The 17610-nt window shown below is 46.5% G+C and overlaps 1 protein-coding gene across 3 annotated transcripts in view; it reads right to left on the bottom strand.

Annotated features, from left to right (window-relative positions):
- Positions 1-442: 442 nt before the first annotated feature.
- The window catches only part of LOC119656046 (serine/threonine-protein kinase PAK mbt), a 54576-nt gene continuing 37408 nt past the window's right edge, over positions 443-17610 (bottom strand). The window contains exons 3-5 of one of the 3 annotated variants that reach the window (XR_005249984.1): positions 2221-2492; positions 856-2151; positions 443-800 (exon numbers count right to left, since the gene is read on the bottom strand). Coding sequence is in view for 1 of the 3 variants with exons in the window: in XM_038062312.1 (XP_037918240.1) it covers positions 1678-2151; positions 2221-2492 (746 nt within the window). In the remaining 2 variants the exon portion in view is untranslated. Of the gene's footprint in view, positions 2152-2220; positions 2493-17610 lie in introns of all 3 variants that reach the window. The other 2 variants (XR_005249985.1, XM_038062312.1) reach the window with 2 other exon arrangements.

The raw sequence follows: 17610 nt of genomic DNA, 5'->3' as shown, positions 1-17610 counted from the left end.
TCTATTGAAGAACTCTCTGAGCTACAGTGTTGGGTTTCCACAGCTCAGATGCGATATCCTCAGGTCCTGTTGCCTTCCCCGATTTCATTTATTGCTTTCTCGACCTCAGTCATGCTGATTGGTGAAATTGGTCCAAATGTCGACAATGCTCGTGGGAGTAGAGGATAAAAAAATTTTCTGTTGAAATCCTCGTGCCATCTACTTGTTGCAGCTCGTCGATCGATAAGGAAAGTACTGTTGTCGCCATTAATACAACAGAATTGTTCGATATCCTGAATGCGTTGGTGTCGCTTTTTAACCAGTCGGTTCATATCGCCCTCGTCGTCCCGAGTGCCCAGTGTATCGTAGAGATCTTCACAATGGACCGCTCGGCCAATTGGCGTTTTATTGTAGAGAAACATATGATCAATACATGTACCTACGCAATAATAAATGTATACAATGCCCAATGAAAGCAGTGTTTCCACACATGACGTTTTATTGCTTGCGTCAAATGCCCGATAATCTAATATTAAAAGCAATTTGATAGTAGAATCGTAATTTTGGTAATTATTAAATATTATATCTATGATTATACTAACGTTTTCTTTCCTCGTATTTGATTGGGGCTTTCTTGTATTAACAATAATGAATGACTACTGACCGTACATTCATGTTATTTTTCTGTCCTGTTTTTCTTTTTTAATATATATTTATCTCCAATTACCAATCATCGCATAATACTACCTTCATTGGAACAATAATTTGCATCATTAATATTGCCACCCAAAGGGCGCATTACGCAAGTATGTGTCACCTCCCTGTAACAACACAAAAATAATAAACGACAGAGAGAAAGGAAGAAGAGATACATACTACGCTTGAGTTCATATTTCTATAATATTTGACATGGATATCCCCCCTATTTTTCTTCTAATTCCTCATCCCATCTTGTTATTTGTACAACAACGAAGTACAATTCACCAATTTTGCTTCTCTCTAATCAAGAATTTTAGAAATTATAGCTACGTGGGATAACACTTACATTATCTCAAATAAAAGCAGAGAAGTTTATTCCAATGCTCAGTATATGAACTTTTACTTTCTAAAAGTTACCTTCTTACTGCCTCCTCCAGGTGACAATAATTTCAACATGTAAAAAGAGGAAGAGATTTACTTCATTTGAAAATCAACGAGTTAGAAAAGAAATTGAATTGCAAAAACATAAATAGATCATTCTAAATTTTAAATTCATTTAAAACGATATCAACTATAAAAAATAGGCACGGTCAATCTCTAAATATTTTTTTTAACCTTAATTGTTTATCTATTTTTACAAATGATTATAAAAAACTAATGATTGATACAACCCGAAAGGAAAGTAAAATAAAAGTAACATCTCAGAACTCATCTTTTAGATTTTTATCGTGTTTCTCAAGCGAATAAAAAATTGCATTTATTAAAAATATTTCACTAAAACATGCCATGGGGATGAAGTTCTCAAGGTGCTGGTAGTAAACGCGTAACTTAGAACGCAACTTTGGACGGCGGGTATATCTAATTGGTCTTTCATTCCTATTTTCAAACTACTTAAATTATACATGCAATAAAATATTATACATCATTGGTAAAAGGGAAACAAACTCACTTAACTCAAAATAGAACTAAAACATCTAAGTTAGTCCTATATTACCCCGCTCAGGTATGCCTTGTTCCGCGCATTAGAGGCACGAGCAGAGATGGCGGCCCAGCCTGTCGTAGAAATGGATGATCAAGAAGCTCGGTTGCTGTTGCTCGTTCTGCAGGATCGCGAACTAACATTCGATCAAGAAAAGCTTGCAATCGAGGTGAAACTTTATGAGCATTTTTCAAGTTCGGTGGTTGCATGTCACGAATGCGACGCATCGCTTGCAACGGTGGTTCATTGAAGAAAGGTGGTTCGCCGTCAACCATTTCGATAACCATTATGCCCAACGACCAAATATCAACTTCTGGGCCGTAGGGAAGGCGCGATATCACTTCTGGCGACATCCAGTATGGAGTGCCAACCAGTGATTTACGCTTTGGAAGCTCTTGCGATACTTGAGCGCAAAAGCCAAAATCTGATAGTTTAACACGCCCATCAGCTGCCAGAAGAATTGAATCAGATTTAATATCTCGATGAATCACGCCCTGTAAAATCAATTGTTAAAAGCAAACAATGTTTTCTATAATGGAAATTTTTGTCTCTTTTCGATTTACCTGAGAATGAAGGTATGCCAACGCCTTCAAACATTGCTTACACACTGTTGCAATTTGCTCCTCATCCATTCGAGAATGTGTAACAATATCTGTAAGCGCACCTCCTTCTAAATATTCCATTACTACCCAAAGCTCATCATTAACCAGAAAGCTGGAATATGTTTCCACAATGTTCGGATGATGATAATCACGCATGATGACTACTTCGTTGAATAAAAGTTCTCGTCTTTGCTGCTTTCGAAGATCCATTTTCTTTACGGCGACTTGTCGACCTGAAAATCATTCGAAGTACTGGATTAAAATTTCTTAATTTCAAGCATTAAAAAATGTCCAATTAGCAACGATCAATATTATTTTTCAATTGACAGAAAAACTCATAACTAAATCTAACTGGCAAATACGCAGCATAAGAAACAATGATAAAAGAAGCTATTAGAGATTACACATTATAAGGCTTGCCCCACTCAAGTACTTCGGGGGTTCCTTATCGGAGAAAAATTCTCTGGAATTTGGATTGTCCATCTCTAGAGGATCTCCTTTAAAGGTGAATCAGCTATGCCAATAGGTGCATTGGTGAGCAACCACTTAAGTTAAAATTTATTCGCTGATTGTTTATACATTTAATTTTATAATCGTTGTTATTTGTAATTACATTTAAATTAAAATTTATTACGTAATTGTTAGAGAGGAGTACCGCTCCTTCGGGTTCGTTTCTGTGCTGAATTCGGTCATGACACCGAAAAACAGTTTTCGCTGTCACATATTGCATATTTTTCGATGTCACGGCCACCGCGATTCGCACTTGCGTGAGTCCGACACGCAAATTGCTCGCTCTGCCACAACACTTCACCCCAGCTGAAACCAAAAAAGAGTTTCAGCGGGGAACCAGGCGTACGGCTCCCTCAATTCGGCTACCGGGGTCAAAACGGACGCGTCGCGCGCACTTACTTCCCCGACATTGAGACTATAATGATGCCGGCCTCGCTCAAGGACTTCGAAGGGGCTCTTGTAAGGCGGCTGCAACGACTTCCGAGGGATGTCCGTCCTAATTAGGACACGTGTACAGGATTCTAAATCCCTTGGCACGCCAGCCATGGTTTTCGCGAGGTTGTTGGCGGCTTCAGCTTTGGCTTTACGTGCCAGCCATTCTTTCAACTTTTCTCCAGCGCTTGCGTGCTTTTTTAGCTTTCTCTTCTTCCTGTGGCTTTGCGGAGGTGAAGTAAATTCCAAGGTTATGTGGGAAATTTTTTATTACATGCGTGCCTTCTGCTCTGCGTTCCTTAACTGATTTGTCGACATTGAAGCTGAATATTCTGGTATCCTCGTATGAACCTCCCGGCAAATATTGTCCAGATTCATAAATTGTGTATAATAAGGAAAAATTGGAATACTGGTTTCTGCTTAACCTTTTCAAACGGAGTTAAGGGAGTCTCAGAGAAGTTGTAAACTTCTCGAAAGGTAAGGTTTTTTGAAGCGTCTCGAATTTTAGTATTTTGTTTGGCTTAGTGACTGATATGCTGGCTGAACACCGGCTTGGGTGCCGATTCCGAAACTTTAGTCGAAACGCTGGAAATTATCGAACTCGCTGTTGACTTGAGAACGAAAATATGGATCGTTTTAGAAAGATGCGCAGAAAATTCGGCTAACTGTGTCTAATGACAGCGGGGAAACGTTGGGAATGCTTGTTTCACTTCGGACTTTCCTTCCAAGCGGAGAAAAATAATTTTTGCTATCAAAAATTATCGAAAAATAATTTTTGCTATCAAAAATTATTTTTCGATGTCATGGCGCCCGTGATTCACAAGCTAGTCTGCGCATGAGTTACGGATAATGAAATGACGCACCGGGTCAACTATCCTGTTTTGGCGGTTATGCCGTCAACCACCAGGCACGGAAGACCTAGGCGTCGTATAGTTTTGATGAACCAACACAATGAATTTATCGTCCGTGCCATCCATTAGAGTACAAACACCGATTCCATGATGCGTTCATAACCCGATTTTCGGAACTAAATCATGTTCCGGAGCAGACCGTAGTCAACCAGTATCCAATGATAGTGAATAACAAGCGAATTGCCCTATCAGGTAGACAACAAATCTTCCAAGAAGATTCACTTGAGCTCGATGTGGAGTCATCAACTTACCGAACTAATCAAAGGAGCAACACAATCATTCCACCTGTAAGGCATTCTATGCACACTTTGATTGAATGCGATCAAAGGGTTAGATTCACAGAATATGCTGAGATTCTCCCAGACGCCAGGCCAAAGATCACACACTAAAGTTTACTGCAGCAACTACTACTGGCTGCCGTTGACAGAATTTCGACTGGCCGTGTGCCTAGTGAGATTGCTGCGACAGAGGTTCACGGCCTGGTCCACGTTCCAGCAGATACGATTATTCGTCTCAATAATCAAATTCTTGGAGCGAATAACATAGGTGTGCGCATGAGGACTTCACCTTTCTGGGTGTATCGACTCAACAAAAGAGTCGAAAAATTGAGGAAGCAGATTGGCCGTGTCACGCAAGCACTTCTTGGAAATCTATCATCCAGTATGAGCTGATGTGTTGCGAAAATCATTGGAAACTACCATCTGTCCAATAATATGCCAATCGAAGAAATCCTTTCGACGCTGAAGCAGAAACTTGCGATATGCTCCATTCGTATCCGTAATTATCAAAAGAGCTTTCAGCGAAGGACAAACAACACCTTGTTTTTCCAAAACCAAAGAGGATTTTATAAAAATCTCACTAACATCGACCCTATGAATCACCCTTTAACTCCATATAACATTTACAAGCGTGAGGCTTGTATAAAATCAATCCGAATGTCGTGCTTCTCCTGAGAACAGTGATGAAGAATTGGAGCACGAAGTTTTTGGCATCCTCACAAATATCAGGAGAGACGACTCTCTAAGCCCACTGTTTTGTTTGGCTTTGAATCCACTATTCCATCTTTTGCATGGAAGCAAATACGGGTTCCAAGTTAAACATAGCATATTGTCGAAATGTACATTAAGTTTTAGCTATTCTTTGCTCCGCAACTAGTTTTGGAGCCAGGCTCGTTCAGCTCGAACGGTATTATGCAAAAGGAATATCACCAATTAGTATTCGTTCGCTGGCCGTTCGGCAGCTCATACAAAAATCAAATTTCAAGATGCTTTGTGTCACCTCACTGTAACAATTCCACTTTCGCATCGAGCGCAGCTGGTAATTTCACCACTTTGGTCGTAGTTTCCAAAATATCTTCCCTGAACCTTTACGGTTAATGCTAGGCAGAACAAAGTTTCACGTTGTCAGCTTAGTTATAGTTGGGATCAATTGTTAAACAATTTCAATTTAGTTCTACGTCTGTTTTTTCTTTGGTTTAAATAAAACGATACACCGAATTTAGCTAGTTACTAATTTTAATTGAACTTGATTTTATAAAACCGCTAGGAGAGAGCGGCTCATCTCCATGCGGTCTTTTCCTGTCCCAACCAACGGCACCTTCTCACCGCTAGTCCTCCACACCCGTGACGAGTTCTAAATAGTGGAGAGTTCGGCGCGCCATCTATTTGCTCGCATTCGCAACATTCGAAATAAATTTCGAATGCCGCGAATCCTCCTGCGCCACATCACTCCGCCCCCAGGGAGTATCAGCGACTGAATCCGGAACTGCGTTCTCCATCAGTCCGCGAAGCGAACGCGACGTTGCTTCGGGGCGCACACGGGCTTCAGCCTGGACAGAGAGACCGCCTTTTTGCGTCCGCCGATCTCGAGCTGGAAGAAATGTTCCCCCCGGTCGAGAGCGCGGTACGAGCCTTCATATGGAGGCTGCAGCGGCTTCCGGACGGCATCCGTCCTGACCAAGACGTGCGTGCACGTGTCCAGTTCCCCGGGCGCACTGGCAGGTGCGGACGAGTGTCGGGTGGGCGGTGTGGTTTTGATGCGTCGGAGATTGTCCCTCAGCAGACGCACCAACCCCGACTCTGTGAGACCCGATCTCTTGTCGAAGACCGGATCGCTTGCGAGTCTTGGGTTCTCTCGGCGGGTTGTACGTAGGCCGAGTAGGACGAGAGGCAAGACTTGAATCCAGGACGGATCGTCGCGTGCCATAATGGCGGCTTTCAGCGTCCGGTGCCAATGTTCTAGCATCCCATTGGATTGCGGGTGGTATGCAGTAGTCCGCTGGCGTTTAAAACCAAGGAGTTTGCCTAACTCGGAGAAAAGGGTGGACTCAAATTGCATTCCCTGGTCAGTGATGACCCCTGCAGGGACGCCAAAGCGAGGTATCCACTCTCGACAGAGGGCTTCGGCACATGATTGCGCCGTAATGTCTTTCAGAGGTATTGCCTCAGGCCACCGCGTAAACCTGTCGATGATTGTGAGACAATACCTATAACAGTGCGATTCTCGCAAAGGCCCTACTATGTCGAGGTGTATTGTGTGGAACCGCTTGGTAGTGCAGGGGAATGAGCCCACTTCTTTCCTTACATGCCTGGAGACTTTACATTTTTGGCATGCGATGCACTCTCTGGCCCAGGAATTGATATCCTTGTTCATGGAGGGCCAGAAATATTTCTTGGTGACTAGCCAATTTGTTGTCCTGATGCCTGGATGCGCTAAGTCGTGAACTGCGTGGAACACTTCCTTGCGAAAGGTGGCCGGAATATATGGCCGAGGTCCCTTTTCCGAGTACTTGCAGCAGAGAGAGAGGTTTGAGCCGAAGATGGGCAACTCCCGAAATTTGTATTTGGGGTTGGATTTGAGGCTCTGAAGTGCTGCGTCATTATCCTGCGCCTCGGCAATAGCCGAGAAATCGAGTGAGGCGGGGATGTTAACCTCTGAGATACGAGACAAAACGTCAGCAACTATGTTGTCCTTGCCGGACACGTGCTGGATGTCTGACGTAAACTGGCTTATAAAGCTCAGGTGTCGAAGCTGACGAGGGGACGCTTTGTCGGGCTTTTGTTTCAAAGCATACGTGAGAGGCTTATGGTCCGTGAACACTGCGAACGACTTGCCTTCTAGGGAGAAACGGAAGTATTTGATGTTCAAGTACGCGGCGAGCAGTTCGCGATTGTAGGTGCTGTAGTTCCGTTGAGCGGGATTCAACTGCTTCGAGAAGAAACTCAACGACCGCCAAACTTGATCCACCTTTTGGTGAAGGGCAGCACCCACTGCGATGTCAGAGGCATCAACAAAAACGGCTAGGGGTGCATCTTGTAGAGGAAATGCCAAGAGTGTAGCGTCGGCCAGTTGTTGACGGGATTTATCGAATGCGCGGATAGCCTCTTCAGACCACACGATCTCTCGTGTGTTCTTAATTTTGAGGCCAGACAAGTACGCGTTCAAAACGGACTGGTGTTGGGCGGCCTTGGGCAGGAAACGACAGTAGAAGTTTAGCATGCCCCAGAACCTTCTCAACTCCTTCACTGTCTTTGGACGCGGGAAGCTTGTAATTGCTTGCACCTTGTCTGGGTCAGGCTGTATTCCGTCAGGGGAAATGGAGTGGCCGAGGAATCTCACCTTTGACTGGAGGAACTTGCATTTCTCAACGTTTAGGACTAAACCGGCCTGAAGGAAACATTGAAAAATGCACTCGAGATGGGCTAAGTGCTCAGACTCAGTGGAAGAAGCGACCAAAACATCATCCAAATATACGAAACAGAAATCGAGGTTTCGCAGGACTGAGTGAATGAACCTGTGGCGCGGCAGGATTCGCAGCATTCGAAATTTATTTCGAATGTTGCGAGCGAATAGATGGCGCGGATCTATCCACTTTGCGTGGCACACCAAGGGAGTGGAAGATCGCAGTAATTATGTTTTTCAGACCTGTCACTGAATTTAATTATTAAGTTGAAAATTGCTAAAGAATATGGAAGTCCTTTTTGAAAATAGAATTTGAGTTGAGTTTACTGTATAGAATTCGCGTTGAGTTTGCTGTATAAAATTCGCATTGAGTTCGCTTAAATATTTCAATAAAAATAATAAGTAATCATAATTACTTAATTGGATTACTTAATTGGTGACCCCGGAACTCGCACCAACAGCATCAACAACTAGGATCCCGAATTCCCAGAACCTGCAAAATTGAAAAACTCAAGCACATCATCATCCCCATCAACAAATCGCAGTCTGCGCAAGCACAATCGCCCAGCAGGCAGCCGCAACAACCGATTGGAGATAAATAAGAGTTCCGCAGCCGCAGCCGCCATCGCTGCCGCAGCCACTTTCGCCGCCGCACTCAACTCCACCATCGCCGACATTGGTGAAGTTCTATTAACGACAAAAATTCGTCCGAACAACACGGCAGAAATAGAACTTCCAAGGACTGAGAAATCCTTCCAAAACATCAGTAGACCGTACGGCAAGCGATTTTCACGCGTTCGCATCTACAGTTGAGTGTGGAGTGCCGTGGTAAACATCACGAAAACGTGTCACATCTCCACATCCCGAGTCGGAGCAGAAGCAAGAAAGAAAAACGCGAGAAAACCTTCTCTACACAGTGTACTGCGCGACACACGTCGGACCCTCACCAGAAGTGGATTTTCACGCGACTTCCCGTACGCACGCCCTCCTGCACAACACCTTTCACGCACCGAACTAGTCATCATTGCCACAACGATCAACAACGGCAACAAACGGACGTCCCCAGCACCGCCAACGCCGCAGCTACAGCCGACAAACAACGAGGAGTTATTCTTAAGAGAAGTTATTATTCATTTATATATAATATATTATTTATTCAGTTAAAAAAAAAATAGTAATAAAAGAATTGAAATCGCTGCAAGAGACGGCGTGCAGGTGTTTAGCATCGCGAGTCCTCCATTCTCATTGGTGGTGTTTTTGGTCTGCGCTGGATAGCGTCCGCTTCGTTTTTTCTCGTTTCGTGCGTGCATTTGTGGGTGCGGCCTGCCGTGTCGGTGTAAAGTTCACCGCGTTTCAGAATAAACTCACCGCGTTTGCATTTCAATCTCGTACTTTTCGTGAAACAAGATGTCTTTTGACAATAAAGACGCAGCAGGCCCATCGAACCCGCAAGTGACCGCCCTCGCCGTACGCGTTCCTCCGTTTTGGCGGCGGAACCCCGAACTGTGGTTCGTGCATCTGGAAGCACAGTTCCAAATGTCCGGCATCACATCGGACGCGACCCGTTTCAACTACGCGGTGATCGGCCTGGACGAAGAGTCCATACTTCTGGTGTCCGACGTGGTGAAGTCGACATCGTATGTGCAGCTCAAGAGCGAGTTGATCAGGCGCCTGTCGGCAGGCGAGTCGGCAAAATTAGACCACTTGCTGGCAGGTTTAACCTTAGGTGATCGAACTCCCAGCCAATTGCTTCGTGAAATGAGGCAATTGGGTGGGAGTAAGATCGGCGAAGACCTGATCAAGTCGCTCTGGCTGCGTCGGCTCCCGGAGGGCACCCAGGCGATCCTCGCTTGCGTCTCCGGTTCCTTGGAGGAACTGGCAGCGACGGCCGACCAGGTTCAGGAGGTGTACGTACGCCCAACCTTGGCGGCCGTTCAACCACCGTCGGATGAGGTGGGTGAATTGAGGCGCGAGATTGCTGCATTAACAGCCAGTATGGCCGAGATGCGGGCGACGTTGGACGCTCAGCGTTCGGGCGCCAGATCGCGAGCACGCTCGCGGTCTGCCATCCGAAAAGGGCGATCAGGTAGCAGGTCGTCAAGACAGTCCACGGACCCAGGGATTTGCTGGTACCACCGCAGATTCGGGGATAAAGCGACAAGATGTACGCTACCGTGTAGATTCTCTTCTACCGCAAAAAACTAGGTCCGCGGGGGGTTTTGGCGGCGGCCACCCAGAACGCAGCACCACGTCGCCTAACTATTTTTGACCCCCTCAGCAGGCGCAACTACCTCGTCGACACGGGTGCGGAGGTTTCGGTTCTTCCCGTACCCCAGCATCATCAACTTTTCCCTCAACCGCTCAAACTTGCGGCAGCAAATTCCTCCCGCATAAACACGTACGGGTATAGGCAAGTGGACGTGAGTCTTGGCTTGCATAGGACGTTTTCGTGGCGTTTCATCCTGGCGGATGTCAGCTTCCCCATACTAGGCGCAGACTTCCTGTGTCACTATGGATTGCTGGTGGACTTGCAAAACAAGTCTCTTATAGATTCCACGACCAACCTTAATACGTCGGGACATATGGTATCTCACCCAGGCAATAATCTTTCCGTTCTTTTAGAAGACATTACCGACTCTCGTGTTCGGGCACTTCTCCAAAAGTTCAGCCAGATTACTACCAACTGTAGTCTCTCCAAACCAGTGAAGCACAATGTGCAGCACCACATTATCACTACTGGTTCCCCGATCTTCTCGAAGGTGCGTCCTCTACCATCTCAGAAACTGGCAATTGCACGGAAAGAGTTTGAACAACTCGTTCAACAGGGTATCTGCAGGCCCTCAAACAGCTGTTGGTCTTCCCCACTGCATATGGTCCCTAAGCCAAACGGCGAATGGCGCCCATGTGGGGATTACAGAAGGCTAAATGCACAGACTGTTCCTGACCGATATCCAATTCCACTCATCCACGACTTTGCGCATCACCTCGCGAATTGCCGCATCTTTTCGACCTTGGACTTAACCAAGGCTTATCACCAAATTCCAGTAGCTCCTGAAGACATTCCAAAGACGGCAATATGCACACCCTTTGGACTCTTCGAGTTCACCCGGATGACTTTCGGATTGTGCAACGCGGCGCAAACCTTTCAAAGGTTCATTCACTCAGTCCTGCGAAACCTCGAATTCTGTTTCGTATATTTGGATGATGTTTTGGTCGCTTCTTCCACTGAGTCTGAGCACTTAGCCCATCTCGAGTGCATTTTTCAACGTCTCCTTGAGGCCGGTTTAGTCCTAAACGTTGAGAAATGCAAATTCCTTCAACAACAGGTGAGATTCCTCGGCCATTTCATTTCCCCTGAAGGAATACAGCCCGACCCAGACAAGGTGCAAGCAATCACAAGCTTCCCGCGTCCAATGACAGTGAGGGAGTTGAGGAGGTTCTTGGGCATGCTAAACTTCTACCGTCGTTTCCTGCCCAAGGCCGCCCATCTCCAGTCCATTTTGAACGCGTACTTGTCTGGCCCCAAAACTAAGGACACACGAGAGATCGTGTGGTCTGAAGAGGCTATCTGCGCGTTTGACAAATCTCGTCAACAACTGGCTGACGCTACACTCTTGGCATTCCCTCTGCAAGATGCACCCCTAGCCGTTTTTGTTGATGCCTCTGACATCGCAGTAGGTGCTGCCCTTCACCAAAAGGTGGACCAAGTTTGGCAGCCGTTGAGCTTCTTCTCGAAGCAGTTGAATCCCGCTCAACGGAACTACAGCACCTACGATCGCGAACTGCTCGCCGCATACCTGTCCATCAAATACTTCCGTTTCTCCCTAGAAGGCAGGCCGTTCACAGTGTTCACGGACCATAAGCCTCTCACGTTCGCTTTAAAACAGAAGCCCGACAAAGCGTCCCCTCGTCAGCTTCGACACCTGAGCTTCATAAGCCAGTTTACGTCGGACATCCAGCACGTGTCCGGGAAGGACAACATTGTTGCTGACGCTTTGTCTCGTGTCTCCGAAGTTAACATCCCCGCCTCACTCGATTTCTCGGCTATTGCCAAGGCGCAAGTGGATGACGCAGCACTTCAGAGCCTCAAGTCCAACCCCAAATACAAATTTCGGGAGTTGCCCATCTTCGGCTCAAACCTCTCGCTCTGCTGCGAAGACTCGGAAAAGGGACCTCGGCCATACATTCCGGCCACCTTTCGCAAGGAAGTGTTCCACGCAGTTCACGACTTGGCGCACCCCGGCATCAGGACAACAAACCGGTTAGTCACCGGAAAATACTTCTGGCCCTCCATGAACAAGGATATTAATTCCTGGGCCAGAGAGTGCATCGCATGCCAAAAATGTAAGGTCTCCAGGCATGTTAGGAAAGAAGTGGGCTCATTCCCCCGCACTACCAAGCGTTTCCACACCATACACCTCGACATTATAGGGCCTTTGCGAGACTCGCATGGTTATAAGTATTGCCTCACAATCATCGACAGGTTCACGCGGTGGCCTGAGGCAATACCTCTGAAAGACATCACGGCGCAATCATGTGCTGAAGCCCTCTGTCGAGAGTGGATACCTCGCTTTGGCGTCCCTGCAGTGGTCATCACTGACCAGGGAATGCAATTTGAGTCCACCCTTTTCTCCGAGTTAGGCAAACTCCTTGGTTTTAAACGCCAGCGGACTACGGCATACCACCCACAATCCAATGGGATGTTGGAACGTTGGCACCGGACGCTGAAAGCCGCCATTATGGCACGCGACGACCCGTCCTGGACGCAAGTCTTGCCTCTCGTCCTACTCGGCCTTCGTACAACCCGCCGAGAGGAATTTGCTGCCAGCCCCGCGGAGCTGGTTTACGGGGAGAACCCAAGACTCCCAAGCGATCCGGTCTTCGACAAGAGATCGGGTCTCACGGAGTCGGGGTTGGTGCGTCTGCTGAGGGACAATCTCCGGCGCATCAAGGCGACACCACCCACTCGACACTCGTCCATACCTGCTTGTTCGCCCAAGGAACTGGACACATGCACGCATGTGCTGATCAGGACGGATGCCGTCCGGAAGCCGCTGCAGCCTCCATATGAGGGCCCGTACCGCGTTCTCGAGCGGGGAGAACATTTCTTCCAGCTCGAGATCGGTGGTCACAAAAAGGCGGTCTCTTTGTCCAGGCTGAAACCCGCGTGCGCCCCGAAGCAACGTCGTGTCCGCTTTGTAGATTAACGGCGAACGAAGTTCGGGGATCAGTCGCTGAAACCCCCTAGGTTTCATCTGGGGGCGGAGTGATGTGGCGCGGCAGGATTCGCAGCATTCGAAATTTATTTCGAATGTTGCGAGCGAATAGATGGCGCGGATCTATCCACTTTGCGTGGCACACCAAGGGAGTGGAAGATCGCAGTAATTATGTTTTTCAGACCTGTCACTGAATTTAATTATTAAGTTGAAAATTGCTAAAGAATATGGAAGTCCTTTTTGAAAATAGAATTTGAGTTGAGTTTACTGTATAGAATTCGCGTTGAGTTTGCTGTATAAAATTCGCATTGAGTTCGCTTAAATATTTCAATAAAAATAATAAGTAATCATAATTACTTAATTGGATTACTTAAAACCTTTGAAAGGTTTGCGCCGCATTGCACAATCCGAAAATCAGTCGGGTGAACTCGAAGAGTCCAAAGGATGTACATATTGGCGTCTTTGGAATGTCTTCAGGAGCTACAGGGATTTGATGATAAGCCTCCGCTAAGTCCAAGGTCGAAAAGATGCGAACAAGTTGTTCAAATTCTTTACGCGCAATAGTCAGTTTCTGGGGTGGTAGAAGACGCACCTTCGAGAAGATCGGGGAACCAGTAGTGTTAATGTGGTGCTGCACATTGTGCTTCACTGGTTTTGAGAGACTACACTCGGTGGTAATCTGGCTGAACTTTTGGAGAAGTGTCAGAACACGAGAGTCGGTGATGTCTTCCAAAAGAACGGAAAGGTTATTGCCTGTGTGAGATAACATTTGGCCCGACGAATTAAGGTTGGTCTTGGGGTCTATAAAAAACTTATTTTGCAAGTCCACCAGCAACCCATAGTGACACAAGAAGTCTGCGCCTAGTATAGGGAAGCTAACATCCGCCAGGATGAAATGCCACGAAAACGTCCTACGCAAGCCAAGACTCACATCCACTTGCCTATACCCATGTGTTTATGCGGGAGGAATTTGCTGCCAGTTTGAGCGGCTGTGGGAAAAGTCGATGTTGCCGGGGTACGGGAAGAACCGAAACCTCCGCACCAGTATCGACGAGGTAGTCGCGCCTGCTGAGGGGGTCGAAAATAGTTAAGCGACGTGGCGCTGCGTTCTGGGTGGCCGTCGCCAGGACCCTCCGCGGACCTAGTTTTTTGCGATTGGCGCGAATTTACACGGGAGCGTACATCTGGTCACTTTATCACCGAATCTAAGATGGTACCAGCATATGCCTTTGTCCGTAAGCTGTCCTGACGACCTGCTACCCGAACGCCCTTCTCGAGTGGCAGACCGTGAGCGAGCTCGCAATCTGGCGCCCGACCGCTGAGCGTCCAGCGTCGCGCGCATCTCGGCTGCTAAGGCGGCTATCTCGCGCCTCAAGTCGCCCACCTTGTCAGACGGCGGTTGAACGGCCGCTATGGTCGGGCGTACGTGCACTTCATGGACTTTGTCGGCCGCAGCTGCCAGTTCCTCCAGGGAACCGGAGAGGCAAGCGAGGACCGCCTGGGTGCCCTCCGGGAGCCGACGCAGCCAGAGCGACTTGATCAGGTCGCCGCCGATCTTGCTCCCACCCAATTGCCTCATTTCGCGCAGCAATTGGCTGGGAGTTCGATCTCCCAACGTTAAACCCGCCAGCAAGTCGTCTGGTTTTGCCGACTCACTTACCGACAGGCGCCTAATCAATTCGCTCTTCAACTGCGCATACGAAGCGGACTTCACCACATTGGCCACCAAAAGAGGTCGTCCAGGCCGACCACCGCGTAGTTGAAGCGGGAGAGAAAAGAAAAGTAGGAGTTTATAATGAAGACACGGTGAATTTGCTCTAACCGACACCGCAGGCCGCACCCACAAATAACCGAACGAACAAGGAAGACAACAACACCCCGAAGCGGACACCCTCAAGCGCAGACCGAAATTAAGAAGGACCTCGCCAAGAGAATAGAGAACCCGCGATGATGATAAACACCTTGACGACGTCTCTTGTAGCGGGTATAACTTAATTGATTTTTTAAATATTGAATTTAATTTTACTATTACATTAACTGCTGCACTTGCTGTTATTGATAACGTCTGGGGCTGCGGTGTTGGCGTCTGGGGCTGTTGCGGCGGCGTCTACGGTGGTGATGGTGGCGATGACTGTGACGTCGACTACGGCGGCGGCGCTGGTGTTGGTGGCGACGGCTGTGGCGTCGACTAAGCCGGCGGCGCTGGTGTTGGTGGCGACGGCTGTGGCGTCGACTAAGCCGGCGGCGCTGGTGTTGGCGGCTGCTGCGGTGGTGATGGTGGCTAGGGTTGCGATGATGGCGTCTAGGGTTTGTGCTGCGGCGGTAGCAATGGTTGCCGTGTTCTCTCCGGGGTCACCACTTTAGCTATTCTTCGCTCCGCAACTAGTTTTGGGGCCAGGGTCGTTCAGCTCTAACGTTATTATGCAAAAGGAATATCACCAATTAGTCTTCGTTCGCTAATAAATTTCGAATGCCGCGAATCCTCCTGCGCCACAAAGTCATTTAATGTATATTGGCGACATCAAGTTTGCTGGGGGAATTTGAAAGGCGTCTGGATCTTGTCCCTAAAACAGAGCTGTTCAGAAAAAATAGAGTCATGGCACGCCATTCCCGTCCCTCTATATACTTTCAGTATGATTGATACCGATTTAGAATCTGTCAATAGACGGGTAAAGGTAGTTTTTACGAACAACAGGAGGAAGGGGGTACTTGATTTAAAAACTTTGCACTACAATCAGGTACATTCTCTTCGTGAGATTTTCTTTGAGAAACAATCTTCGGGCCAATGACATCACGCTACCGTCATGGCAGATAATAAATTGTCTCATTTGAACTTGAATCGCGGAGAATGGGATCTCACGTCGAATGTTACTTCAGTCCAACAGAAAATTGGCATGTGAAAAGAGAAATCCATTCATGAAGCGCAACAAACGGTATTCTATGCATTCATTCAATTCAGGATGCTTCGCTCCCAAAAAAGAAAAAAGAAATTACATACGGTACATTCTTCACGACTATTTAATCATGCAACTGTGAAAAGGAAACTATCCAGTACGTAACATCTGCATATAGGATGTTGAGCAGTACCGAGTGCACCAATCGTCGTAGCTCCATCTGAAAGATTACGCGGCGAAAGCTTTCGTTGAAGTATAAATGAGTGCCAATCTACCATCCTTATTATAAGTATACTCCGCAGAGAATCTTAGAAAATGATCGGGTCAAACTATTGCCACTAACCATAGTGTTAACCACAATATACCCGACCTAGTTCTGCTTCTCAAAGACGAACGACCGTGCTTCATAATCGATGTAACCCTACCGTTGGAGCAAAACACTGTTGAAAAACAGCAAGAAAAATCCGGAACTACGGCCCCTTGGCAAACGATATGAAGCACACTTGGAGACTACAAAAGATCGAAGTAGTCCCAGTGAATAGACTGAATGATTCGTACTGTCTTCAATTTAAAATCTATAGGTTTCTGCAGCTTAAAACCACCGCGTCACTGTTTGAAGTGTTTGAAACACATCCTCGTTGTGATGCGGGCCTTCGGATGTTGCCTTCAGCCCATCATTAGGTTGGTGGCCCCTCGGTCCGGTTGGGCGGAAAGAAAATTCATGAGCTTTTTTAACTATATATCTATTTATTCACACTTTAAGATTTAATATTTCAGTTGATGTTACCAAAACAAAATGAATTGGCTTTCAACATAACTCGCATTTCCAAATTTTTATCACACAAACGATTATATACGAGTTTAACATTTATAAAAAAATTGTCAATATGTACAATTAAATATTTAAGTAGAATAGAAAATTAAATGATATTAAACGTAATTAGTCCGGTTGTTTTAGTCTTACGATTTCGGGTACAAACAAGCATTTGCTGGGGAAGACGGTTTCCTCAAAGTTGGTGACCCCGACAGTTGAACCGAAAAGAAACGAAGTGTGTGTGAAACAGGAGCAAAGTGTGAACTTCAAAGCTCCGGTATTACATTGTCACGCATAGTGTGAATTAAAATCGAGTTATCAGACAACGTTTGGGACGCGTGCAATATCGAAAATAGAATTCACCGGAAGTGATCCCAGTAGGAATATCATTCATATGTAAACGTACGGTATTCACAACGGCACACCGGGAGGTTGCAATCGAGCTGTCGATTACGTCGGGAATTCGTGCGGAGTATATCCCAGCTACACTTTAACACATATATTTGCATTTCTACATACTGAATCTGGTTTATACTCTCAGCAAACTCTAGTAAATAGAGAGGCGAACACAAAAATACGCAATGTCAGATAGAATATATTCCAAAATCCGTGAGAAACAACAAACGGCTTCAGTGCACCCTCTAAGTGCATCAAGTGGTTTCTAGTAGTGCACGAGAATAAAGTCAGATTTTCTTTTACTTTGATAAGGGCACGCAAATTCAGTTCTCACCTAATTTCTAATTTAGACACAGAGTCGGTGCTAATGTAAACTCCGCCATGCTTTTAACATAGTATGCTGGTCCCAAGCCCAGGTAAAGGAGGAGGGTTTGAGGCAACGTACTCTGTACTATCCTCAGTAAAACAAAAATAAAATGCTGGGATCAGGGAAAGAG

This window comes from Hermetia illucens, chromosome 4 (genome assembly GCF_905115235.1).
Source record: "Hermetia illucens chromosome 4, iHerIll2.2.curated.20191125, whole genome shotgun sequence".
NCBI classification, from domain to species: Eukaryota; Metazoa; Arthropoda; class Insecta; order Diptera; family Stratiomyidae; genus Hermetia; species Hermetia illucens.
The sequence above is the reverse complement of the archived record's forward strand: the minus strand, read 5'-3'. Positions and strand labels throughout refer to the sequence as shown.